This window comes from Panthera onca, chromosome C2 (assembly GCF_046562875.1).
Source record: "Panthera onca isolate mPanOnc1 chromosome C2, mPanOnc1 haplotype 2, whole genome shotgun sequence".
NCBI classification, from domain to species: domain Eukaryota; kingdom Metazoa; phylum Chordata; class Mammalia; order Carnivora; family Felidae; genus Panthera; species Panthera onca.
Genome location: NC_138347.1, coordinates 1721229 through 1748554, shown reverse-complemented (window position 1 = coordinate 1748554; position 27326 = coordinate 1721229). Strand labels below are relative to the sequence as shown.

At 54.7% G+C, this 27326-nt stretch overlaps 1 protein-coding gene and 1 long non-coding RNA gene across 4 annotated transcripts in view; one reads left to right on the top strand and one right to left on the bottom strand.

Moving 5' to 3' along the window:
* Positions 1 to 328: 328 nt before the first annotated feature.
* On the bottom strand, positions 329 to 15893 carry LOC145715739 (uncharacterized). The gene is made up of 4 exons (XR_014138152.1): positions 13039 to 15893; positions 12092 to 12434; positions 10216 to 10529; positions 329 to 4235 (listed from the first exon to the last, which is right to left on the bottom strand). It is a non-coding gene; the product is annotated as an uncharacterized LOC145715739 (long non-coding RNA).
* A 608-nt stretch (positions 15894 to 16501) lies between these two features.
* The window catches only part of SLX9 (SLX9 ribosome biogenesis factor), a 35896-nt gene continuing 25071 nt past the window's right edge, over positions 16502 to 27326 (top strand). Inside the window, exons 1-2 of one of the 3 annotated variants that reach the window (XM_078452677.2) lie at positions 16502 to 16698; positions 22471 to 22579. In XM_078452677.2, the coding sequence (XP_078308803.2) occupies positions 16561 to 16698; positions 22471 to 22579 (247 nt within the window). In that variant the 5' untranslated portion in view covers positions 16502 to 16560. Of the gene's footprint in view, positions 16699 to 17616; positions 17708 to 20198; positions 20335 to 22470; positions 22580 to 27326 lie in introns of those variants that run through there. The other 2 variants (XM_078452678.2, XM_078452679.2) reach the window with 2 other exon arrangements.

Here is a 27326-nt window from a genome sequence, read left to right as displayed (position 1 = left end):
AATTCAGGGACACGGTATAAGAAAAGAAGATGCTGACCAGAGGACAGCATCGATGGAAAACGCCGCCCCCTGAGAAACTGGAGGCAAATCTGGAGAGGAATCGGCAGCACGCCGTGGCGGGCTCACGCAGGGAGAGAATAAGCAGCGATGTAACTATTAATCTGGAGCTGTATGTATCCACAGGACGCCATTCAAAACCTTGACACTGAGGTTCTTTAACGCACGAGTTGCAGAAGGACGTGTGTGGTGGGATGCAATACACCCGCTCACCAGCCCCTCTGAGGGCCCAGCGGGCAGTGGTCCTGGAACGGAGTGAGGAGGCTTTCAGTTTTATATAGTTGTTTTTTTTTTTGTTTTTAATTGTTTAATGTTTATTTATTTTTGAGAGAGAAAGAGAGACGGAGTGCAAGTGGGGGGAGGGGCAGAGAGAAAGAGAGAGACAGACAGACAGACAGAATCGGAAACAGGCTCCAGGCTCTGAGCTGGCAGCACGGAGCCCAATGCGGGGCTCGAACCCACAGACCGCAAGATCATGACCCAAGCCAAAGTCAGACGCTTCACCGACTCAGCCACCCAGGTGCCCCAGTTTTATATTTTTGAGGAGAAAAACTACTGGGCAAAGTAAGGCCAAATGTTAAGATCTGACAGACTCAGATGGTGGGTACGTGGGTGTCGGTGACGCCGGTCTTCACGCTTTTCTGTAGTCTTGAGATATTTCATTTTCTTAAAAAGGAACTGACAGGGAGTGGTTACACACGAGCTAGAGGAGCGTGTGGGGTAATGGAAATGTGCTAAAATTGAGCTGTGGTGATGATTTCACAACCCCGTAAAGTTGCTAAAATCATCACGGTATACACTTACGATTAGTGAATATTGGCATGTAAATTCTACCCCAATGAAGCTGTAGGAAATAAAACAAAATGGAGAATATTTAGGAGAAAAAAGCCACCAGCGGCTTCCAGCCCTGGCTGAGACAAAGCAGGCACGCTCCACCCCGTCTCTACCACTCATCGCAGCTAACGCTATCACGCAGGGTGAAATAGAGCAATTTTCCGACAGATTGGGGTGAGAAATCAAACCCTGATGAAAGGCTGATAGGAGGGGAATGTCCTGCCCCCCGCCCAGGACCCCTGGCTTAGCTCGAGGTGTTCTGCACCCCAGAACAACACGGTGCGCGTGGCCAAGAGAAGCCCTCCTCTCTGGCCCCTGGCCTGGGAAAGCAGTGCCTTGATGGGTGCAGAGAGGAGGGGAAGATGTCCTGCTTCATTTTCTTCATCTCGGTCTTGCCCCAGAGGCAAACTCCTGCCCGAAACCTGGGCTCCCAGGAAGGTGGGAGCATCAGCTATAACAGCAGAAGCTACTGCTGTCCTCACTGTGGCCCAGAGTGACGCAGGCACAGGACACACGCGGCAGGGGGTGAGGGTCACAACTCCTGCTTGACGGCCAGAGGAGCAGGGAAGGAGGCCTCTGGAGGCCAGGGCACGTGGGCGATAAGAAGGGGGTCAAGAAAGAGATCCCATAAAGCTTTGTATCAAGTTCCAGGCTCACCCCTCGGTTGGACATGTGTGGAAAGGCTTTGAGAATTGAGTCATGGTGTAGACCACTCCCAAGGTCAAAGACTGGACCCAGGGGCATGCAAGTGTGAGATGGGTCCAAATAGCACTACAAAGCCTGAGAACTAAACTCATGCGGGAAGCAGAGCCCACAGGAAGTGGGTCTGAATTTGTGCTCTGCCCTAATCAAGCTGACCTGCCAGCAAAAGCAAAATGAGCAATGTTGGAGAAGACTGTGATAGGATCCAGAATTAAGCAATATTGAAAATGTGTAAAATACAATCCGGAAGTACTCAAACAACAATAATACCAAAGAAAACTGCAAGAACTTGTAAGGTAAAAGATAATAAACAATGCCAACTCTGAGATGACCACCATGTTGAAATGATCAAATAAAGCATTGAAGTCAACTACCATAAATATGCTCCATTAAGTAAGGAAAGCACTCTGGAAACAAAAACAAAGGTGAAAAATTTTCAGCAGAGATTTAAAAACTATGAAAAAGAGTAAAATGGGTATTTACATTTAGAAACACAATAACAGATATAAAAAATTCACCGAATGGCCTTACTAGGAAAATGGTACAGACAGAAGGAGAGTGAACTTGAAGAGCAGTATGAATGACAAAGAGGAAAAAAGAGATTGGCAAAGACAGAGACCGGACACCTGCAGGATGCCATCGAGAGTTCCAGCATCTGCATTGTTGGAGTCCCAGAGGGACAGGAGTGAAAGGTTGACAGAAAGAGCATTTGAGGAAATAATGGCTGAAAACTTCCCAAATTTGCTGAAAAATATAAGTTTACAGATTCAAGAAGTCCAGTAAACCTCAAACAGGATAAACTCAAAGAAAATCAAGCCTAAACATCACACTCAAACTGCGGAAAACCAAAGATAAAGAGAAAATTCTCAAAACCATGCAGAGAAAAATGACACATTACACGCAGGGGAACAAGTATTGAGTAGCTGTAAATTTCTCACCAGAAACCACAGAGGCAGAAGACAGTGGCACAGAGCTCAAAGGAGAGGGCTGCTGGCCTTGGATTCCACGGCAGCACATTCCCCATGAAAGAGGGAGAGGTAAGGACATTGTCATACAGAAGCAAAGCAAGAAAATTAGTCCCCAGCAGGTAAGCTCTAAAAGCAATCTTAAGACTTCAGGGGGAAATGATACCAGAAATGTGACATTTAGGAATAAAGACAGAGCAACAGAAATGGGAAATATCTGCGTAAATACAATTTTTGTATTTGGAGGCTACTTTTCTCTTCTTAAGGTCTTTAAAATATGTTGATAAAAATTACAGTTGACTCCTCGGGGCGCCTGCGTGGCTCAGTTGGTTGAGCATCTGACTTGCAGTTCATGGGTTCGAGGTTCACGTCAGGCTCTGTGCTGATAGCTCAGAGCCTGGTGCCTGCTTTGGATTCTGGGTCTCCCTCTCTCTCGAAAGAAAGAAAGAAAGAAAGAAAGAGAAAGAAAGAAAAAAAGAAAAAAATTACAGTTGGCTCCTGAAAAATGCAGGGGTTCGGGGTGCTGACTGCCACCCCAAAATTAAAAATCCATGTATGACTTTTGACTTAGTCGATCAAGTCGATTAACACACATTTGTAGGTTATACGTTTTATATACTGTATTCTTACAATAAAGTAAGCCAGAGAAAAGAAAACGTTATTAAGAAAATCATCAGGAAGAGGAAATGCATTTACAGTGCTATACTGTATTGATTCTTAAAATCTGCACATAGATGGACTCACACCATTCACACTTGTGTTATTCAGTGGCCAGCTGTATAACATTGTCCGGTGAGGGTTCCACGCATGTAAGATACAAAATACGTGACACACCAGCAAAAGGATGGCAGTAAAGGAATCCGCATGGTTTTTAAGTTCTACCACATTCCCCCAGATGTGGTAAAATACTAATTTTTGAGTAGATAATGCAGTGTATAAGGCACATATTATAAGTTCTAGAGCAGCCAGCGGAACACTTAGTCAGGAAGCCAGCTGATAGATTAAAATGCAAAGCTAGAAACACTCCTACGATCCAAAAGAAAGCAGGAGAAGGAAAGGAAAGTGGAAAACAAAGAGAACAAACAGAAAACAAAGATTTAAACAATAGATCCAAATCCAACCATTCCAATAATTACATTAAGCGTAAATGGCCTAAATATAATGATGGCAAGGCCAACAGCAGCAGATAGGGTTTCTGAAACACGTCCCAGCTCTTCCGGCTGTAAGAAACGCACTCTGAGTGTGATGGTGCGGGTGGGGAGAGAAGAAGGGAGGGGGAGCTGTACCATGGAAATGCGAATCGGAAGAAAACGGGAAGGACTATGTGCCTGTCGAGCAAAGTAGACGTCACAGCAGTGAAAACCACCAGTTGTGCGGTGGGGCTTTACTTAACGATAAAGGGTCAACCCAGTGAGATGTAAGGATTGTAAACAGGCACACATCTAACACCAGGGCTCACAACACACAAAGAAACGTTAGAGAGCTGAGAGGAAAGGGGTGAACACCCACTTACAGCTGGAGCCTTCAATGCCCCTCTCAGCGCTCAGTTATAAAAAGCAGACAGGGGCGCCTGGGTGGCTCAGTCAGTGAAGCATCCAGCATTTGACCTCAGCTCAGGTCTTGATCTTAGGGTTGCGAGTTCAAGCCCTGCATTGGGCTCCACGATGGGTGTGAAGCCTACAAAAAAAAAAAAAAAAGGCAGATAAGTGCAGCGAGCACACAGATCTGAGAACACCATCAGCAGTTAGGACCGAAGACATTCCAGCCAGCAGTCGCGGATGTATGTGTGTCATATTCACCCAGGAGAACTGTCTCCTGGGCCATAAGATAGATGTGAACACATTGAAGAGAAGTGAAATCGTGCCCAGTATGTTCTCTAGCTGTACTGGAATTAAACCAGAAAATAAGCAACAGAAAGATTTAGAAAAATCTCCGAAGAAATAACACACTTCTTTTTCTTTTCTTTTTAAGAGAGAGAACACAAGTTGGAGAGAGGGGCAGAGGGAGAGAGAGAGAATCCCAAGCAGGTTCCACGCCCAGCATGGAGCCCAACATGGGGTCAATCCCATGACCCTGTGATCATGACCTGAGCTGAAATCAAGAGTCGGATGCTTACTGACTGAGCCTCCCAGGTGCCCAGAAACAACAGACTCCTGAGTAATCTGTGGGTGAAATGGAAGCCTCAAGGTAAATTAGAAAATATTTTGGGGCACCCGGGTGGCTCAGTCGGTTAAGTGTCCGACTTTGGCTCAGGTCATGGTCTCGCAGTTTGTGAGTTCGAGCCCCATGTCGAGCTCTGTGCTGACAGCTCGGAGCCTGGAGCCTGCTTCAGATTCTGTGTCTCCCTCTCTCTCTGCCCCTCCCCCAGTCATGCTCTGTCTCTCTCTGTCTCTCAATAATAAATAAACGTTAAAAAAATTTTTTTTCAAAAAAATTAGAAAATATTTTGAATGGAATCAAATGAAATACCACATATCATATCCACAGAATATAGGTACAGCAGTGCCTCGAGGGAAATTTATGGTATTCGATGCACATGTTAGAAATTCAACGACATGGGGCGCCTGGGTGGCTCAGTCGGTTGAGCAACCAGTCCTTGATTTTGGCTCAGGTCATGATCCCAGCATTGTGAGATGGGGCCCTGCGTCGGGCTCTGCACTGGGTGTGGAGCCTGGTTAAGATTCTCTCTCTTCCTCTCTCTTTGCTCCTCTCCCCCATTCATGCTCTGTCTCTTTCAAATTAAAAAAAGAAAAAAAAAAAAAGAAATTCAATGACATGAACGAATCCCAAGCATTACGCCAAGCGAAGAAAGCCAGGGGGAGGTACAGAAAGCCAGCAAAACAGAGACTCAGCAGGCACTGCGAAGATAACGAGATACTATTTCCCACAAGGGCAAATTTGCAAAGACCGATTAAAGATGGTGAGGTAATGAGAGGCAATGGCACGACGTATTTACATGTATAACGTACACACCAATTTCCTCGTCTCAGAAGCACCCTTTCCTGACAGCCACAACCGGGACTACGAGGTATTCGTGTCTTTATGGGGACACGATCGGTATAAAATGTAATTGAATTACATCTGGTGACAGGGAAGTGGCTACATAAACCATGGCGTGTCCAGTCTCCAGCACCACAGAGCATTTGAGAGCAGGGCCTGGTGCCAGCGGCTCTGGCAGGAAAGCGGCAGATGGGGAGTCCTGGGGTTCGTGTGAAGGAGCTTCTCCATTCAGGAATAACAGTGTAAGGGGCGCCCGGGTGGCTCGGTCGGTTAAGCGTCTGACTTCAGCTCGGGTCGTGAGTTCAAGTCCCGCATCGGGCTCTGTGCCGACAGCCCGGAGCCTGTTTCGGATTCTGTGTCTCCCTCTCTCTGCCCCTCCCCCACTTGCCCTCTGTCTCTCTCTTTCAGAAATAAACATTAAAAAAAAAAAAAAAAAGAATAACAGTGTGAAACCAAGAACATGATGACCCAAACCCTGGAGGCCTTTGCGGGGCATGAGCACAAGAGAGGAGACGAGGCTTTGTATTTCGGAAAAAGCTGAGGCCAGGGATGAGACAACAGAATTCTGGGAGTAATTTTCTCCCCTAAGTCAGCCAATACCTTCCATTTGCAGTCACTTTCACCAAACCTTCCAGTAAGTCAACTTTATCTCCTCAGGTGCTCTTTGAGGTCGTGGTGGCTGGCCTAACACTGAGCACACAGCCTGTGCCCTCCAGAATGACACGGTCCAGTTCAGGGACAAGCACGTCACAGTGGTGTAAGGCAGAACGAGTAGGGATCTGCCAAAGTGGTCCTGGCATGGGGTTGGGGGCAGGGGACAGTCAAGTGATGTAGAAAGGAGGGAGAGATGAGAGGAAGGATGTTTCCATCCCCTTACTGGCCTGGGCACCCCCAGCCCCACTTCCCACCCAGCAGCATCCCCACGACACACAGCACCAAGAGGACCAGAGGGGGCTCCTTTGTGAGAGTTTGAAGATTAAGAAACGTTTTATTGATGGAGAATGTGAGGCAAAGGGTTCCGGGCTCCTTTTATGGTGAATCCCAGGCAGGGCTGCAGCATTTTAGCTGATGCTGGGAGAAGGTTGGAGGCTCAGGCACCACAGCCCACGATGCTGTGTGGGTGTGATGAGCAAGATGTGAGAACTGGGGCCCACCCATCAGAGGAGGCACCAGAGAAAGAACCGCCCAGCACTCAAAAGGCAGAAAGCAAGCTTGGCCCTCGAGAGGGTGTCATGATGGCATTCGGGTCAACAGCATGATTGTGACAACTCTTTCCCAGCTCACACCCCCCTATCTTGCACTCCTTTGCTAACTTCCTTCTGGCCCAGCTCTTGCCTTTTCCTGACCTTTCCCCCATCCTTGCTTTTGTTTTCTTTTTAATTTCTTCCCACCAGTAACTTCCTTCTGCAATGTTGATTCAGCTGTTGCTCCTTTTGTGGGGGAGGCAGGGGGTGGAGGAGCCAGCAGAGACAGCTGCAGAGGCTGGAGGCAAGCACGCTCCAGTGGGGGTGAGAAGAACAGAGCAGAAAACAGTGTTTGCCCTCGTAAGTGCTCCAGATAGTTCTCTCACTGGATCTCCCACAGATCCTTACAAACGGGCAAAAAGTCACTCTGCCAGAGCAATGGAGATGCTTACTGTAATCCAGGCCACATAGGTGCTGGGGCAGCCAGGTGAGCATAGAAAGTAGGGAAGATATTTGAGAGGTTAGAGTCATTTCTAGCCACCTACTGTCCTGAATGCTGGCCTAGGTACCCTCATCCCCACTTACCACCCAACTACTACCTTCACGTCAAGCTTCCCTCCATGGGGAAGCATTCCTGGTTTCCTAACTCACCTAAAGGAAGGACAGCTTGAGGGGGCTGCTCAACACTCATCAGAACAGAAAGATTAACCAACAGGCTTGACGCCGAAAACCTGTTGGAGGGCAGAAGAGTTTGGCTCTAAATTCAAAGGAAATTGAGCCAGAAAAAGTTAAGCAATGATCAACTCTGGGGGAAAACCAGAAAGTTGCATAAAGAAGAAGATGTAATTATAGAATGTCCACTTGGCTCAGCAGTGCACATTTACGTGGTTAGAATAATAAAAGTACTGAGCCTGGATGAAAAATGAAACTGTTTATTGTTCTACAGAGATGTGAGGGACGGGCAGGGGTGTGAGTAGCTAACATCCTCATCACCACAACAGGCCATAATGCCTTCCCAGGCCCCTAGAATCTAATTTCTCCTTTCGCTACGAATACCAGGCTGACCCATGGGGCTCCAGTAGGTCAAAGGGGCCACCTAGCCCTAACCCAGGTCCCAGGGTCATTCCTCTCCTTATGATGCTTATCAAATTGCCATTTCCTGTTCAGTTTATGGTTTCTACCAATGCCAAATATAGCCAGTTGTGGACATCTTTAGTAGCGTGTGCTCACCAAAAGTCTGTGGTGCCTTTGTCAAAGCAACTTTGCACCTTCTGACCCTATGTTAATTGACTCAGTTTTCATGATTGCCTTCTAAGCTCCTCTTGCCCCAGGGGCCTAGTTTGGGGGCATGTATGCTGAGCTAAGAGAGCAGTTTTCACTTGGGGTCCAACAGACAAGCCACTGGGAGTGGTAGTAGTCTCTCGACACTCAATCCCTTTCCTTCTCTGGGTCTCAGTTTCCCTCACCCCTTCCCTTCATTGTGAGGACAAATGAAGACATGTGAAAGCATCCCACAAAGGGCCAGGCACACACAGCATGTGCCCAATAAACGTAAAGTAGCAAATCATAAAAAGATGACAGAGACAAGTTCCCAGCGATATGGAGCTTCCAATACAATTATAGCAAGTTTTTTTGTTGTTGTTGTTGTTGTTGTTTGTTTTGGTTTTTGGTGGTTTTTTTTGAGGGGAGTGTCTATATCTGAAATTTTTTCTTGTTGAATTTTCTGCTTCTACCTTTTAACTTTTGAACCTGGGGGGAAACAATTTGCTTTTTCTGCATTGGTTTCTTTGCATGTAATAGATAGGAATTAAATTCTTTCCTCCATTTCCTCCTGGAAATGCAGTGCAAATGAGAACCTGGCTTCCCCGAATGTTGAGAGCATGAAGGAAGGATACAGAGGAAGGCACGGCCACCGAGGCCTCCAGGGCCACTGGGCATGGCAGCACCTGGCCCTGCCCTGCCCCAGAAGGTGGCTTTCAGGGCAGGCTGAGATTTTGGAGGAACATGTGAGAAACTTTCTCACACCTCTTTCCAGCCAGGCTCCCTGGGAAGGTTTCTAGCAGGTTCACTTTCTTTTATTTTTTTCTAAAAGCTTATTTATTTATTTTGGGGAGAGAGAGAGAGAGAGAGAGAGAGAGAGAGAGAGAGAATCCCAAGCAGGCTCCGCACTGTCAGTGCAGAACCCAACACGGGGCTTGAACTCATGAACCACGAAGGCTCAACTGACTGAGCCACCCGGGCACGGCACACCAGAAAGCTGCCATTTCCCTCCGCCACCAGGGCTTCATGCGTTAGCCAAATGTAATGACCTGTCTCATCCCTGAACTCACCTGTGTTATCTCTCCTGAATGGTCAGTTCTGAAGCCCTCCCTACCTGCCCCTGCATTTCCCATCCTAAAGGGTCCAGCCCGAATGCCGTCTCCCCCACAAATGTGTCGTGTCAGTCGTGTAGAGGTGAGGGACAAGGACCCGGTGGCTGCCTAGCTGTGTGGCTGGGTGACAAGCGGCCCCTTCTGGCCCTAGGCCCCTTGCTGGCCAGCGAGGACAGTGATCACTGGCCTTACATCCCTGGGTGAGTTCCAGGCCAGTGGGGACACAGAACAGCGCCTGGCCCTGAGAAGGTGACCGAGGAGCAGGTCCTGCATGACTTTGGCTTTGCTGGTCGCACGGCTGCAGCAGAAGCTCGACCCCTGTGGCACCCGAGCAGCCACAGACCATCTGTATGTAAATGAGCTTAGCTGCACCCAAAAACAGGCAGAACCCTGCTCTAGACCAGTGACTCTCTGGGGACAGAGGACAGTGTGTGGGAGAGGAGGGACTACACCCAGGACCTGGAAATCCCGGCCTAGGTGCTCGGCTGGGTGCCTGTCAGGAATGCAGACCCACTGGTCCGCGCCCAGCCTGCTGGATCCGGATCCTGGCCTGGGGTGGGGCCTGCGTGTCCCACTAACACACACTGTGGTGGTCTGATCATCAGCAGGGGACACAGCCCAGACCGGACTCTGAGCCTCAGGCCCCCACCAGGCCTGCACCCAGAAGGCACTTGGTGCTGGGGAGGAGGCTGACGAGAACATCAGAGCTGGGGGTGGGGCGGGGGACAGAACCGGGAGCACCTGAAGCTGAAGTGAACCCTAGGGGCCTTTTTTCTCTCCGAAGAAAGCTTCTCCCCTGGCCTCTCCCACCGGTTTCCAGTTTCCTCCTCTTCCACAGGGGAGAATGAGGCATCTCAAGTGGCTCCCCAACTCCCCCCACACCCCAGAGGTGGTGATCCATCGTGTGCCTGCCCCACCTGGGTCCACATCACCCTTGCGGGCATCCGGCTGGGGCTGGGAGCCTCTTTCCCAGTCTCCATTGGGAGCACTCCAATGAAGTGCTCCATTTCTGTCCACCTGCTTCCCGTCCCTCCCCTTTGGTTGTGGGCCCCAGTCGAGAGCCCAGAAGGACCTGTCCGGAAAGATCTCACCCTTCTTCACCTGGGGAGACCTTGCAGGCTGGGGAGCAGTCTTCTTCCTCCTTCCTGTTCTGTCCCTCAAGGGAATAGCGGCACCTCTCCCTCGTGGGGCCCCCGGGTCAGTCTTGCTTCTGGAGGCCGCCGGGCAGGGGAGCAGTGGTGGCCCACATGCCTGGGCTCTGGGAAGCCTGGGCTGCAGTCCCGGGTCCCCGCGGGGCTGGTGGCTGCATGGCCGTCGCCCAGTTCCTGAAAGGTGTCTTTTCTATCTGTACAGTGGGGTTGAAGGGTCCGCCTCTCGGGACGCTGAGATGAAGTACCTGAAGCTCTCAGAAGAGCCTGGAAAGACGGGGGCAGGGCAGGTGTCAGGGCCAGGTGCCCAGCCCACTGGGGGCTGATGAATGACAGACAGTAGGAGAGAGGGAGAGGTCATTCTGGCAAGGCACCCAGGAGCTGACTGAGTGGGGTGACAGTGAGGTGGAGCAGGGGGAGGGAACACTGGCCCTGACCCAGGTGTGACCCCATCCCCAAGGGGAATTGCCCGCTGAAGGTCACATGGGCTGCAGGCCGGGCCGGGCGGAGCCCCTAGGCTGTGTGCTGCATGGGCACCAGGGAGACCTAACCCTTTCCGCACTTGAGCAACAATGAAAATTCCAAGTCAAAAAAGGCAAGACTCAGAAAGCGGCGGGAAAAGGTGGCAGGAGGCACCTCTGGGCAAGGGGATCAAAGGGATTTTAACTGTTTAAAATAGTTTTCTCTATTTTCTAAATTGTTTACAACAGCCACGTATTAATTTTACAACCAGAAAAGACTATTAACTATAAATTACGTTACTCAGACCGTGAAACAAAGGCAGAGAACCTAGCGGTTGCCTAGGCCAGGGAGGGGGGAGGAGAGAGGGTGGAAGGAGAAGCCAGAACCTGAGCTGGAGGGTTTGGGGTGCAGGGCCCTGGGGCCGCCCCCGGAGGGCCCAGGCGGCACTGCTTCCCCTCGGGGCAGAGCAGAGCAGAGCGGGCCTGGAAATCGCGCCTTCCCTGGGCCTCTTCCTCCCGCCCCCTCCGTCACCACTTCCTGCACTCGACCCCGGCATCACGCAGTGAGTCGGACACATTTTTGCCCAAAGAGTTTCCAAATTCGGGAACTCCACGGCCCCAGCCTGTTTGAGCTTCCTGTGGCGTTCCTGGGCGCGGTTCCCACCCCGGGAAGCTGCGCCCACAGGCGCCCAGGTCGGGGACCTGCCGCGCCGTCCAGGAGCCAAGAGGAGGCGCCAGTGCCCCACTCCCGGAAATTCGTCTGGTTATGGAGATGCTCAGATGACAAACGGCCCCGCAGAGATTCAAACCGGCCATTTTAACTCCAGAAGTCCCTGAAGCAAAGCCAAAGGTCACGGGGTGGAGGCCACCACGAACCCAGCTCTCTGCTCTCCGCCCAGCGTGTCAGGTGCCCACCCGCCTGGGGCCAGGGTCGCCAGGACCGAGTCACCTCTGTCGGGCAGTACGACCGAGGGGCAGCTGTGCACGAGTGCCGACGTGACCCCCATCGCCCTGACGCAGCCACCCTCCGGCCGTGCCCCCTGGGTCTCCAGGAAGGGCCTCTCGGGGAACCGGGCCGGGCAGAGGACGGCGGGACTCGGAGCCTGCCTTAGTCTTCCAATTTGTAGCCGGTGGATCCAGCCCACCGTGCGCAGAGCGGGGTACGTCTCAGCCGCCCGCCTGTAGCGGGGTGTCCCATGCTAGTCCCCGATGCTAGGAAGGGTCCCGAAGATGGAGGAGAGGGAAAGGGAGCTGCCCTCTCAGCCCGTCACCCCAAGCACCCAGGTCGGGCAGGAAGGGCTGGGGTCAGACGCAGGGTTTTGCCCCTGCCAAGCCCACCCCCGACACCAAGAGTCCCCACGCCCCAACCTGAGCTGAGAAGCGGGATGTGTTTGCCGCCTATCTTCTATGGGCCACTGGAATCTACGGAGTGTGCTGCGGGCAGGTGCTTCCTGGGGCTCTGCCGGTCTCCTCAAGAAGCCTACGCTGGCAGCCCCATTGCAGAGATGGGTAAACAGGCTCAGACGTTCCTGATGTGAAACTGTCGGGGGGTCGCCTGGGTGGCTCAGTTGTTGAGTGTCTGACTTCGGCTCAGGTCATGATCTCGTGGGTCGTGAGTTCAAGCCCCACATTGGGCCCCCTGCTGTCGGCGCAGAGCCAGCTTCAGATCCTCTGTCCCCTTCTCTCTGCCCCTCCTCCACTCATGCGCGCTCTCAAAAATAAAGAAAACATTAAAAAAAAAAAAAGAAAATGTTGGGGTCAAGGAAGAATTCTTGAGGTGTCTTCGGTGCAAAAAAGGTAGTTTTTTTTAAAGCACGGGGACAGGACCTGTGGGCAGGAAGAGCTGCACTGGGGCTGTGAGGGGTGACTGATCATATACTTTCAAGTTGGGAGGGGGTCAGGGACAGGGTAGTCTCTACGGATTTGGAAGCAAGGTTTCAGGACCTTGAGGGGCTTGCTGCTGTTAGGAAAAGGTCATTTACTGTCTAGTAAAACCTTACTCAGGAGACACTTCAGATGTATACCAGGGGCCATATGCTTGGAGGAAGACGGCTAACCTATACCTTCGGCAGGTGTGTGTTTGTGTGTGTGTGTGTTAGAGATAAAGGAAGTTTCCAAGGGGTTTTTACAGGATCCTGGAGGTTGGGCTAATGTCAAACTAAGGTTGCCTTTTACCCCAGCAAAGAATTAACATAGAGGCATCTAAACTCCCAGAGGGAGGTCACTCTGCCCGTCCCAAGTACTTGTCAATGGCTCCAAGTTATAAGGAAGTTTAATTTTCTTCTTTAGCCTTTGTTCTCCACATCAGTGCCTACCTTGCCTAAGTCGCTCCGATGCCTGGCCACCTCCCTGGGTGCGTGCGACCCGGATCTTCCTTTTCTGAGTGAGGCCCCAGCATCCTGAGACACCCCCCTCCCCAATCCGGCCAGGCAGGGCTGAAGGGAGCCGAGTGCACGGGGAGAAGAGCTGGAGGACCTGGTTGGCGGGGCGGGGCGCTGCCGCCGGGAGGCTGGTGGCCACCCCCGTGACCACCCCAGGAAGGACGTCCTGACCCTGGGCACGTGGCGAGGGCAGGGTTAGGAGTCCATGTCCCAGGGCCGTGACTGCGCGCGCCAAGCTGCAAGGGGCCGCTCTCAGCGCAGCTTCCGGGGGTCTGGGAAACCGGCTGCTTCGCCAGGAAGTCCCTCCGCGAGGGCCCGGGGGACACCGAAGAGCGGCGGGGCCGCCTGCACCTCCCGAGGGCCCCCCCCCCCCCCCACCGACCCCGGCGCCCCGAGGTCTTGAGGCCGCTGCCCAAGGGCGGGTCCTGGGGAAGCGCGTCCCCGCAGCCCCGCGTCTGCGCCCGGCGGCCAGCCCAGCTCCGCTCCGTCCGACGCCCCGCGAGCGCCCTCACGCGACGAAAGAACGAGTCGGCGAGAAAGCAGAGACTCCGGGTCCCGCAGGGAGGGGGCGGGCGGAGACGCGGCTGAGCCGTGGGAAGGGCGGAGCGGCGGGGAGGGCGGGCCAGGGTGGCCTTGGAGCGGAGGTCGCGGCCTGGGGGCCCCTCTGGGGAGGTAGGGGTGCTGCAAGCAGAGACGGAGAGCAGGGCTAGAGGCAGGAGCCCCGGGGTGGGGGTGGGGGACTTGGGGTAGAGAGAAGGGGGCTGTTGGGTTGAATGTGGCAGGGAGAGGGGGAGCCAGAGAAGATGACACCTCGCTTTTTGGCTCGGGCAGCTGCGTGGGTAGCGTTCGTTGGAAGGCAGATATACTGCTGGGGCAGGGACAGATTGGGATCAGAAGCAAGAATCCGGTTTTGAGATTTTCACTACATTTTCAGGTGGAGATGGAGAGATCCAGCTGCAGATGGCAACGTCAGGATAGCAGGATAGGGTGTGGAAAGCACGAATAGGACGAGGGCATCCAGAGGGACCATGGGACAGATGGAGAGAGAAGGGGCCCCAGGACTCTCAAAGACTCCCAACTGATTCATTTTGTTGGACTTTGTTTTCCCTTTATCGAGAAAGCTTGCATTGCACAGAAGAGGCAAAAAGCAAACCCTAAAATTGAAGCTGTCCCTCAGGCCTTGAGCTGGCCGGGTGCTAAGATCACCACTGGGTTAGACAAGGGACCGCGTCCCTGGAGCCGGGAGCCAAACCTTGGCCTCCCTGCCTCCCAACGGCTCAGGAGAGGAGGCGGGTTGGATGTAGAGGATACCAGTGGGTTAGCGATTGGGTCATCAATGCCGGAACCCTTAGAACGGAGCTCCTGCTGCAACGTTCCCTCCCTCCCTGCACGGACTGCCAAGCGGCACGATCCTCCGGGTGCCCGCTGAGTTTCACCTGTGCCGATGCCCTCTTATCAATGAGCTCATCTTTGCATTCGCATGACCTCAGTAATCACCTCTGCATTCTCATATTATATCATGGCACAGCTGTGGACCTGTGGCACGGCACCAGAGAACAAGGCTTCTCTCGTGACACCTTCTGAAAGAAGTCGTAGGTGCTGCTGGATGGGTGTGGACTGGGTTGTGGGTGCCACCTTCTCCACATTCTAGAAAGCCATCTGCGGGGCTGACTGACACCCACTGCATCCAGAAGTACAACCAGTGCTGTTCACAGCCGGGCAAGAGGTTCTAGCTAAAGGAAGCTGGGTTCTCCTTTAGACCAGCCTGGTCTGGCAGATGCTGGTCAGACATCCACGCTGGCCACCGGGCAGGTAATAGCAGGACGGCTTTTACAGAGTGGGGAATGCTAAGCCTGGGAAGGGCTTCTGGGGTTTCTTCCAGTGACACATTTCTCTGTGGCTTCAGACTGGGTCCGTACTATGAAGTCACCCCTGTGTGTTCTGGTCTGATGTCTCTGAGGTGCCTTCTTCATCTACAAATGGCCTCATTCACTGTTGGAATGTTCTGGAACTGGATAGGTTGGCTCCTGCATGGCGTGGCCAGAGACCACCCTGAACGGGACCTGCTATCAATCCAAGTAGGGCGTGTCCACTTGCCACGGTTTTGCCTTTTCTAGAGCATCATATCCTCAGTAAAGCCTGGAATATATAAGTGGATATGAATTCCAGCTGGTTATGTGGCCTTGAGTAAATCACAGATCCTGTCATCTTGGCCTTAAGCGGCCCATGTGGTCATGTGTCCAACCCCCGCTGGGTGAGTACCTCTGTGTCCTTCCTGAGAAATGGCACCTAGCTTTGCCTACAGCAGAATCCTCTCCGAAATCCATTTCGTGTGGATGGATTTCCACCGGGCTCCTGGACAGGGTTGAGTGGTGAGTGCGAGCACCCAGGACCTTTTCAGTGTTGGGGGGGAAGAAGGGGGAAGACAGAGTGTGGCCGCTGCTCTGGCTGAGTCTGGACTCCTGTGTGGCCCCATCCATATCCTGGTTTGTGCTATACTTTGCTCTAGATTCGCCGGCTTTCTGTCTCCAACAGCACAGTGGGCTCCTTGAGGATGGGCGTCACACCCACCCAGAGGTTGTTTTCCTGAATGCACCATCTGGGTTGGATACGTGGGAGCCCCTGAGCTCAGAAAGCAGAAGGCGCCTGTCAGAAGAGCAGGACTCACTCAGGTCCTGGTCCCGGAGCTTCCCAGCCTGCGATCTGGCATCGCTTTACCATTTAAATGGTCGAGTTACACCAGTCTCAAGGAATCGTTCTGGGGAGTAAATGAAACCATGTAGAAAAAGGTGAACACGAAATAAATGTTCAATTAGAGTTAATTAACTTAATTAAGCTAATCAAAGTTAATTAAGACAAATGGACTAGATCAATCAAGGGTTGTTGGGGTGCCCTTAGATTCAACCATATTCCCTCTCAGTTCCCCACTTTAGTCCCCCCTCCCTCCCCTCACCCTGTCCTGACTCTCGTTTTGCTCCCACGGTGCTTTTGGAGGGCACAAGGGCTGTGTAGCAAACACACTCATGTATTTTTTTTTAATGTTTATTTACTTATTTTTGAGAGCGTGGGCAGAGAGAGGGAGAGAGAATCCCAAGCAGCTGTCAGTACAAAGCCTGGGGCTTGATCCCACAAACCGGGAGATCATGACCTGAGCAGAAAGCAAGAGTCCCACACTGAACAGGCTGAGTCAGGCATCCCAACACACTCGTGTATTTTCAACGTGCTTGGTCCCCGACCCGGCGGTACCCATCACTCTCCCAGGTGCTAGCGAGGCCGCCTGGATTCCCGCGAATGCCCACACCTGCCCCGGGCGCATGCGCGGCGCCGGCGGGGAGAGCGCGGATCCCCGCCTCCCGGCTCCGGTTTCCGCCCGGTCGGGGGCGCGCGGGACCAGCTTCCGGCCGGCGGTGCGGCGCGCGCAGACGGTTTCCGGCCGGCCGGGGGTGTCGCGGGAGCATGGGGAAAGTGAGGGGGCTGCGGGCCCGGGTGCACCAGGCGGCGGTGAGGCCCGCGGGGCCGGCGGCGCCCGGCCCCGCGCCCCCGGCCCGGGAGGCGGCCCCCGCTCAGGCTTCGGCCGGAGGAGTCGGGGCGAAGGTGAGTGGCCTCCGCGGACCCCGGGGCGGTGTGGCTGAGCACCGAGGTCCGAGGGGACCCTGCGGCGGGCACGCCCATCGTACCCGGCCCTGCGCGGCCCGCTCCCTCGCTCAGTGATGTTTTCGGGGTTCGTCCGGGTTCTGGCCGGCTCGCCTCGGCGCTTCCTCCTGCCGGTGGTGGTGGGCCGGCCGACCACGTGTTGTAACGTGGGCGGGCCCGCGGGCGCGTGCACGCGCTTAGCCCGCCGCCTGGAAGTGGGGGGCTGGCGGGGCCCCGGGGAGCGGAATGCGAGCGCGAACAGCCTGGTTTGCTCTTCCCTACGGCCCTGACCTCCGTTCCGACCAGGGACGCTCAGCTGCTGAGGACGGAGCTGCCGTTTTAACACGCGGTCTGGCCCTTACGAACACCGTGTTGGAATAACACCGTGTCGTTCACGTGTCCTAAAACTCGCTCCTGTGAAGTGTCCCGTTCAGTGGGCGTTCTTTAGTGTTAGGTTCACAACGTAGTTCGGTGGTCCCTACACATTTCAGAACATTTTCATCACCCCAAAAAGAAACCCTGTACTTATTTTTTTAATGTTTGTGTATTTATTTTAAGTTTATTTTTGAGAGAGAGAAAAAGCGCAAGTGGGGGAGGGGCAGAGAGAGACTCTCAAGCAGGCTCTGCATTGTCAGCACAGAGCCCCATGCGGGGCTCCCAACTGGAACCGTGACCTCCTGACCTGCGCCGAAGTCTGAGGCTGGACCGACGGAGCCCCCCAGGCGCCCCTAGAAATCCTTACTTACTATCCATCATTCTGGCCACGACGAGTCCACTTCCTGTTTGCCTGCGGCTAGCTGTTTGTGTCCAAAATCCGTTTTGTGTGCGTGGGTGTCCACGGGGCTCCTGAGCGCGGTTGACACGTGAATGCTGGCTCCCAGGGCCAGTGTCGGGGAGGAGAATGTGGCCACTGCCCTGGCTGAGTCTGGACTCCTGAGCGGCCGCTGCGGGTGGCATCCGTTGTGTGCAGGTTTGACTGCGCTGACTTTTCGTATATGGTGTAGTACCGGCTGTGGCCTTGTGTGTCTGGCTTCTTTCAGGTAGTTTTTTCTGAGGCTCGTCCTTATTTCTAGAGCAGTGTGTTTATGTTTCATTCTTATGGGTGAAAACACCCCATTGTATGGTTGCTACTCCGCCACACCACGTTCTCTTCATCGTTCCCAAGTTGGTGGAAAGGTGGTTTCTAATTTGGGGCCATCGTGGACGATACTGCCGTGGACATTGGGAGTGGAATTGCTGGGTCGCATGGAACTTTGTGTTTAACACAGTGGCTGCCCCGTTTTACATTCTCTTCAGTAACATGAGGGTTTCACTTCCTCTGAATCCTTACCAGTACTTGTTATTGGCTATGCTTTTGATGACGGCCATTCTGATGGACGCGAGGTGGTATTTCATGGCTTTGACTTGCATTTCCCTAAGGGCCGATAACGTTGATCATCTTTTCATGAGCTTGTTGTCTATTTGTAGATCTTTTTTTGGAGAAATGTCTGTTCAAGTCCTTTGCCCATTTTGAAATTGTGTGTTTCGTTGTTGAGTTGCGAGAGTTCTTTCTATATTCTGGATGCTAAACACCTACCAGATGTATGTGCTCTGCATATACTTTTTTCTAGTTCTGTGAGGTGGTGTCTTTTTTTATTTTCTTTTTTGGTATTATCCTTGGAAGCACAAGTTTTCATTTTTTACAAGGTCCAGCTTCTTTTCTTTTGTTGCTCGTGCTTTTGGTATTGTGAAAAGTCAACTGAGGGGCTTGCGGAGCACCGCAGACAAGACTGCATGGGGACTGGGGGGGGTTAAGCAGAGTTTGGTCACGAAAAGAACCTTTGCGCTTCATGTCCTTTAGCAATTGATGTGGGGCTTATGTTATGGGTGTTTCTGTTTTCGGTGCAGAGAAAGGTAGGACCTTCATGCTGTGTAACTGCCTCCCTCTCATCCCCTTGCTGTGCTGCTCCTGTTCTGCAGGCTGTGTCTGTACGTGTTACAACCCGACCTTAGGTTCTTACGGTTATCTTTTGTAATTAGCTATATGTTTACCTTTAACAGGCTTCTTGTTTTGTTTTGGATTGTTGTCTGGTAACATTCCTTTTCAGCCTAAAACACTTCCTTAACGTTTCTCAGAAGGCAGGTCCGCTAGCGACAGATGGTCTCGGCTTCGGTTTATGTGGGATTCTCTTTATTTTACGTTCATTTTTGAAAGATGGTTTTGGTGGATGTAAGATTCTTGGCTGACTTTCGTCTTTCCGCACACTGAAATGTGATCCCACATGTTCTGGTCTCCATTGTGTGTGAGGTCAGCTGTCCGTCGTATTGGGGTTCCCTGTAGGTCGGGGGTGGTTCTCGTTGCCTGTAAACGTGACTCTGACGTGTCTCAGTGTAGTTCTCTTTGTACTTACTCTGTGTGGAGTTTCTTTATCCTACTTGGAGTCTTTGAGCTTCTTGCACGTTTCAGTTAGTGTTTTGCTCAGATTCAGCAAGTTTTCAGCTATTATTTCTTTGGATATTTTTCTGCCTCTCTGTCTCTCTGGTACTTACCGGGGACACCCGTAGGCATGAGTATGGTGCTCTAAGACCATTCGTTTTCCTGCGAGGCTGTTTCTCTTCATTTTTCTGTAAGGCTTCTTCTTTCGTATTTCCTTTCCTAGGGCTCTGTTCTTTTTCTCTGCTTCCTTCCGCTTCTTGTTGGCTGAGTTGTGGTGGGGGCGGGGTGGGGGTACGGAAATCCTTTCTTCCTCCAGCTGGGATAGGAGAGGCTATCCACCTGCAAGGTCTAAGGTCAAGTCTGTCTCTTCCCATTGGACCTGCAAGTTGACCTTGAGTAGGGCTGCAGCTCCCCCTGCTGGTCCCCTGACTCCCTTTATTAATCTTGGTAGTGATGTATCCTAGCACTGGGCGGGGATGGGGGGGAGGGGGGTGTTGCCTGGTCGTTTTACTTGTTTATTGGCCTGGCTCTGGACTATGTGAGGTCTGCGTGCAGCCTCTCATCTCCCTGCTTATGCTCTTTTGTTTTTATCTTTTAGCCTGACCAGGTGGGTTTGTCTGAGCCGCTTACTGGTCCAAGATTGTGCTTGAGCCCCCGTGTCCCATTAGGTGTTTGCTTCTTACCACTGGATGTACGCGTGTGGCTCTGGGCTGCGGTCACAGTTCAGGGAGTTTACATTTTTGATCCGCTTCCCAGCAGGGACTAGCAGCTTGGAGACTCGCTGTGATACTCCTGGCCCCGCACAGCCTTGAGCTTCGTGCAGCCTCCAGCTGCTGCCGCTGGGAGTTGCCCCTGGGCCACAGCGGCTTGTTGCCGAGCCAGTGTCTGCTCGGAGGCTGCGCCTAGGCCCCTGTGCCGGTCGGCCTCTGCCCCGTGTTGTGTTTGGTTTGGGGAGCACTTTCTCGTGTGCCCCATATGGTTCTGATTGCCCTTGAGGGGCAGCCTGGGCCTCCAGCGTTGACCGTTGCCCACAGGGCGCTTGCCTCTCTTTCTGATGTGGCCTCTGCTGAACTTCCGCTTGCGCTGCTGTGTTCTTACCTTGTTGCTGCTGGTGTTTTGGAGCTACGGACACCCCCACCGTCTGCCTGGATCGCCAGCGTTTTCAACGACTCCCTAGACTTGTGAGTCCCCACGGTGCATTCCAGATAAAGTCCCGCCTCTGGCAGGACCTCTGTGCCCACACGAGGAGGGGGGCAGGGACAGCCTCAGCTTCTCCCTGTTGACACCCCTGTCTACAAGTGGGCGCCGGGGGGCGGCCCCTCGTCATCTTCTTGGCTTGTTAGTACCTGTGGCCTAGAGAAGCTGGGATGAGGGGTGAGGATTGCTGTTCCCAGCCTTCCCTGCCTCAGGTGGTGCTTCTGTCCAACAGGTGGGGGCGGGGCAGGAGAAGGGATCCCCACCGTCTGGCTCACCTTCTTGGACTAGTGCCTGTGGCACAAGGTGGGGGGATCGTTGGCAGCTGGGAGCTGGGGAGCCAGGAGTAGAGCTCCCAAGGGAGTTTCTGTAAGGTGGGGGTGGATAACAGGGCATAGCTCTTAAGCCATAGATTCTGTTCCCTTTTTTTTTTTTTAATGTTTATTTATTTTGAGAGAGAGCAGGATGGGGGGTATGGGGGGAGGCGGGGTAGAGAGAGGGAGAGAGAATCACAGGCAGACTCCATGCTCAGCACAGAGCCTGACATGGGGCTCGATCCCACGATCCTGAGATCATGACCTGAGCCGAAATCAAGAGCTGGATGCCTAAGTCACTGAGCCACCCGGGCGCCCCAATAGATTCTTTCTGTTCTTGATGAGATTTTTAGTTTTCTTCAGTTAGATGGTTGTTGGGAGACAGCCTGCCACACCCCTCTCCCTGCCCATCTGGCAGAGGTTCCATATAACCCTGGCTCTTAATCCCTGTGCCGGCCAGGCCGGGTGGGATTCTCACGGTGGGCAAAATCCTCCTGAGCTCAGGACACAGCCAGAGTTCGAGGGAAACAGCCCACCGTGAGTGAGAGTCGGCATCAGAATTAGATGCCGTGAGGGCAGAAAGTGGAATTATCAGATGGAGACTGTGAAATAAGTACGTTCAAAGTGTAGAAGTAAGAGAAGTGAGGAAAGAAAACGTCGAGACTAGGCAGACGAGAAGAGAGAAGCAACTGATGGAACTTGTAGAACGAAGGGGATAGCTGTTGAGCTCCAATACGGAGTAGGTAGACTCCTAGTTCCTAGCGTAACGACACTGTGGTCCTCCGAAGACGTTGGAACAACGCAGCATCGACACCTGTCGTGTTGAGTTCTGAAACCTTGAAGCAGTTGGATGTGGAGTACCGCTGTGAACGGGGTCTGAATGGCTGTGCAGAAAGAAGCGGGGATTGGCCGTGTGCACACTAACGTGGGCGGCCCGGCGTGCACCCTGCCCCTGGTCTCCTGTGGCTCCTCCTTGGCGGGAGGACTCTGCCACGCTGGCCTTCCCTGCTTGGTGCTCCCAGCCCCCCCTAGGCTCCAGCATTGCCCCTGTGAGTTTTCTGTCTCTTATTTACTGACTTTCCCTCCCACCCTGAGAACTCCCGAGGAGCGAGTCTGGGCTTCTCTCGCAGGTGTTCTGTGCGAGCTCCGGGCTGCAGGCCAGGCCCACACCTTGGGCCAGTTTCTGCCTCACCCCAGTCCTGTCTTGGTCTGTGACTCCCCTGGACGTCAGTGCTCCAGTCCCTCTGGGGTCCCTGTCCTGGAGCTGGGACCCGAAATGAGTCAGGTGGGCCTGGGAGGTGGGCTCAGCAGAGTGTGACTGGCAGTGACTGGGAGGGTTTTGAAGTCTCCGTGTGGGGCTGATCGTGTGTCGGAAGCTGACCTGGGGGGAGACGATTGAGGGGGAGCAGTGGCTGTGAAACAGGGGAGAGTGCTGTGGAAGAACGAGGTGGCGCAGGTTCGGAAGGGAATCTGCTTCCTGTCCCAGTGCTTCTAAACGTGGAGCTCGTGTTTCTAGTCGCTGCCAGTCCTGAGTCTGGTCTGAGACAGTCTGCACTCCAAGAGCCAAGCCACTTGGTGGTTTGAGGGGGACAGGAAGACGTGCTGCCTTAGGGCCCCAGGGTCTGAGCCCCCACTGGCCGGGCTCAGCTTCGGCGGCGGGGGGGGGGGGGGGGGGGGGGCAAGGGTTACCTCCCCCAGGCCCTCTGAGCAGGAGCTGGCCCAGCCTTGAGGGCTCCCCCTGCTTTGTGTGCGGCCTTACGTTTGCATTCTGGAGCCACAGGGAAGTCTCACGTCTTCTTTCCTTCTTAGGAATGGGCTTTCATGAACACTGATGTTTTTGCCGGGACCAAGATAGACCCCAGTGCCTTGGTGCAGAAGCTGGACCCAGACACGAGGAGCGTTGCTTCCATCAGGAGAGGTGAGAATGTGCGGCTAAGGTCTGGGTGTTTGTAGCACCGTGCCAGGCTGGGTTTAATGTGCTCATGTGTGGGCTGGGGCAAATTTCAGGTTAACCTATACGTTGCTTGTTTCTTTATTTATATAGTTATTATTTTTTATTAAATTTTTTTTTTATTTTTTTTGTTTTTAAATTTTTTTTTTTTAATGTTTATTTTTGAGAGAGACAGAGACAGAATGCCAGTGAGTTGGGACAGAGAGAGAGGGAGACACAGAATCCGAAACAGGCTCCAGGCTCTGAGCTGTCAGCACAGAGCCCGACGTGGGGCTTGAACTCACTAGCTGCGAAATCATGACCCGAGCTGAAGTCGGACGCTCAACCGACTGAGCCACCCGGGCGCCCCTAAAACTTTTTTTTTAATGTTTGTTTACTTTTGAGAGAGAGAGCGCAAGCAGGGGAGGGGCAGAAAGAGAGGGAGAGAGAGAGGATCCCAAGCAGGCTCCACACTGTCATCGTGGAGCTCGAACTCCGGAACCGTGAAATCATGATTCGAGCCAAGGTCAGGCGTCGGATGCTTAACTGGCTGAGCCACCCAGGTGCCCCGTCTTCAGGAGTTTTTTTAAATTGAAGTTACTCCTCCAGAGCTGACAGATGTCTTCCCCCGCATGCCACCCTGTGGCCTCTCCTCCACCCTGTCCCACCTCCCCCAGTGGTCGTGAAGCTGTTGGTCTTCTGCCCTGGGATGGGCTCTGCCTGTTTGGTCGTATGGGCTGGGCCGGCGTGCCGCCTGCCTCTTGGGGCACCGGGTCTCTCCCTGCACCGGCCGAGCGCTCTGCCGAGTGGGCGGGCGGCCAGGCGGGGGACGGGGCTGCTTGGCCCACGCTCTCACCTTCTCGTTTGCTCCACACGGTGGTCCTTGTGAGCGAGTGTCGTGTTTGTGGCTGCATAGCTGTGGCTGTGCGCAGCCCAAGGTAGCAGAGGCTCAGCCTGGAGTGACCGAGCCCGGACAGATCTGCTGTCTGATGAGCGCCAGGCTCTTGCCACTTGCCGTGGCCCTTTGACGTCTCCCTTCCACCCAGAGGTGTGGCGAAAAGTAGCCGTGGAGTGTGTGGCTTTTGTTCCTGTGGCAGCTGACCGACATCTCAGTGGGAGCCGTGTCCACTGAAGCGCGGGGCACACAGATTCCTACCTCCCTGAGAGGTGGGCGCTGCGGGGGAGAGGTCAGCCGGGCTGTCTGGGCGCTGGGACCCCGAGTCCTGCGCCTGCTCCCGGCCTGCCTGTAGCGGGGTCTCTGTGAGGGGCCGGCCCCAGGTGGAGACCCAGGGCAGAGAGTGGGAGAAGCCGTCTGTACGCCTGTGCCCTGAAGGTTCACAGGGAGTAGAGGGGACGGAGCGTTAGTGCAGGTGTAGACCGGCATGGGACCCTGATGATCCGCATCGTTGGCTGCTGGATTTTGGAGCATCTGTTCACTTGGTCTGTCAGGTGAGCGTGGCATTTGCTGGGCAGGTGTGCCCCGCGGCCTGCCTAGGAGTTGCGTGGGGCTCCGTTAGCCGTGCTGGCCAGGCAGCGCTCCCGTGTCTGAGGGGCCGGTGCACCTTGTCCCCTTCACGGATGGTGCAGGGTGGGGGGGTGTGACAGTGTAGGGGCTGGACTCTCCCTTTGCTGAGCTCAGATGATGTGGCCCCACCTGGGAGTGGGGTGACGGCAGGGCCTCCCTCTGGCACTGCTGGCCCGGTTCCCTGCAGGGCACGGTCCGCTCCCCTCTCCCCACTTCTCTCCTCCCTCCCCTCCCCGCCTCTCCTGCACGGGAGACCGGCTGAGGCTGAGTTCCCACCTTAGGGGTATCCGCAGCCAGCACCAGCGGCCCTGGGACCCCACCCAGCCCTGTTGAACGTGGTTTTCATCACTCTCCAGTGCATACCGACCAGTAGCCTAGTGGCTCCCGCTTGGCCATTATAGGAGCTCAGAAGCCCCTCCCGTCTTTTCTGGTCTCCTCTTGAAGATCCTGGATCCCAGACTGGTCCTCCCGGTTACTGGCTATGTATGGCCAAGTCCCTGCCATCTCCTGATTGGGTCCTAGCAGCCACTGCAGTCCTGTGGGGGCCTCCGTGGGAGCCCCTGCCACGGCAGCACCTTGGTGTGTTAGCTGACCTGCTGGCAGATCTGGGACCTTGCACTCACTGAGCAAGTCTTCTGCTCAGCAGACAGAACTCGGTTACCTCTTGCCTTTGCACTGAGTCTGAGGGCTTTTTAGAACATTCCGGACCACCGTAGGTGGCATCGGCTGCTCAGGGAGCACAGCCACCCAGAAAGAGCAAGATGTTACTTTCAGCAAAGGGAACACTAGGAGTCTGGGTGATGGGGACCTGAAAACCATAAGGGAGGTGGCCAGGAGGAGGGGAGGAGAGAAGGAAGGAAAGTACTTTGTTTTCTTTATGAGCTGGGCAGTCAGTTGTGGTCACAAGAAGAGATGAGAGCAGCTCAGGAAAGATTGTGCTGTACTGTCAGGTCCTGGAGAGGGGGACACAGCACCCAGGGCCACATGGGTGGACGCACCAGCATGGTTAGGATTGTGTTATACTCTCAGGTCCTGGAGACGGGGACACAGCACCCAGGGCCACGTGGGCAGACGTGCCAGCGTGGTTAGGAGGCTGAAGATGGGAATTGGCTAGCCCCCAGCCAGAAAGGTGTATTTTTAGGGTATCAAAATGTCCTAAAAATATACAGAAAATTAAACATTTACAGAAGGAGAGGGCCTGGACTGTGGGTGTGGAGCTCAAAGCATGGGGTGTGTTGGGCAGAGCCGTGAGGGCCTCAGGGGGAGGCAGGGATCCTGGGGACCCTGAGGTGGGCAGGTAGCCTGGGGCGGGGCTGCTGAGGGTTCGGAGCGTGGGCTCCGGAGCCTGGAGAGCTGGCAGCTCTCAGCGGGGGCACTGGGTCTGCTCTGGGCCTCGGTTGCTTATCTGCAGACGGGACACGTAGTACTGTTTTTGTCCTGTTTGGCCTGTTTTGGTGAGGGTGGGTTAGCAGGCGGGAGGTGTTTGACACCCCGCTTGGTTTTAGTCCGTGCCTGGCTCAACGCTGCAGAAGGCACAGCTCCTCCCTGCTGGCCCGCGGTGTCCGGCCGCCTCTGGTGACAGGTGGCAGTGTTCCAGCCTCTCCCCACCGCGCCTCCCTCTTTGCCAGCGGCTCTTCCACCTTGGCCTGGGTCACCTCGCCTCCCCTCCGGCCGGTGCCCTGGGTCCCACGGGGAGACGATGGGCCGCGTGGCTCCCCGGGTGTGAGCTGGGGCTGCTGGCCCGGGGCAGGTGCGGGCCCTGTGGAAGGTGGCATCTGAGGACTCAGCTGCGGCTCAGTCACCTGCTGGGTCGTGAGGCCGAGGGTGTCTGCCGGCCTGGATTAGCGCAGACGCGTCTCTCCCAGAGTCCTCACCCTGAGCTGAGTCACAAATAGAACTGCTGTCTGCCTCTGGCCATGAGGCCACCCCGTGCAGGGGTGTGTGGTCCGGAGGCGGCCGAGCCTGCTCGGGGAGGAGCCCTGGCCTGCCTGTAGGTCCGTCCCCTGGCGCGGACAGATGCCTGTTGTACGTCCCCACCACGTGCACGCCTGTGGCCCCCCTTGCCCCACATGCACACCCGTGCTCCTCCTCCCCTTGTGCGGACTTGTGCTCACACTAAGGGGCCTGTTTGGCCCCGTGGGTGCTTTGCTGGTGGCGTCTTTCCTGTTTGTACGTAGAGCTTTTGGGAGCCTTGCTGGCCGGGGAGCCGAGTCTGTCCCTCCTTGGGCCCACCTTCCATTCCAGGCAGGGGTGCTGAGCTCCCTGTGGGGGACCCCCTGGACTCTGTGTGGTGGCCTGTGGCCCCTGTGGCGCCCCGTGGGGGCAGGAGGATGTGGTGTAGAGCCAGAGGCCACCCCTAGTTCCTGCTGCAGACGGCCCCCCCCCCCCATCTCCCATCCCCCATCCCCGGTGGAACTCGGCTCTGCCCTGGGGGTCGGGGTCTGTGGGCTCGTGGGTCTGGGTGTGAAGTGGCTTCGAAGCTCCTCTGCATCCATCTTGGAGGGCCCAGGGCAGGTCTAGGGTGAGCGTCCAGCTCCCGCGTCCTTCCCTGCCACGGGACACCCTGTGCCCTTCCTGTTTCTAGCTGTGTCGTTCTCTGTGCTGCAGAGTCGCAGGAGACAAGTGCAGTGTGTTCTCACACAAGCACCCAGGGTGTCGGGCCAGTACTCGGTCCGGGGCCTGAGCCGGGCAGTGCCGGCCCCGGGACTCAAGCCCAGCGAGGCAGGCAGGCTGGGGCAGGCCTGGAGGAGGATGGGCCTGGCCAGGGCTGTGGGAGGGGAGAATGTCAGCATCACTGCCGAGCACGGTGGACACGCTGGGCCGGCGCGCAGGCTGCCAGGAGGCACTCTGGGGGCTGACGAGTCTGTGGCGGGAGAGGGTAGGGAGGTGGCGCTGGGACCAGGCCGGCCCCGGGCTGCGGTGGAGGGACGTTGCTGCGGGGACCCCCGGAGCAGGGGAAGCCCACACGGAGCACGTGTGCCCGTCCTCTTCGTCTTCTGGCTCCGTGGCTGCAGTGCTGTGACCTTGGCTTTCAGTTGGGAGCAGGTGCAGGCCTGAAGCCTGTTCAGCAGAGGGCGGCAGAGCTGCGTCTCTTTTCAGGCCAAGCCCGGATTCCGGATTCCGGATTCTGGATTCCGAGAGGCCGGTCCTGCCGAGGGGCGAGGAGCGCCCAGCACGGATTCCCAGGGCTTTCCAGGCTCCGTCTTCAGG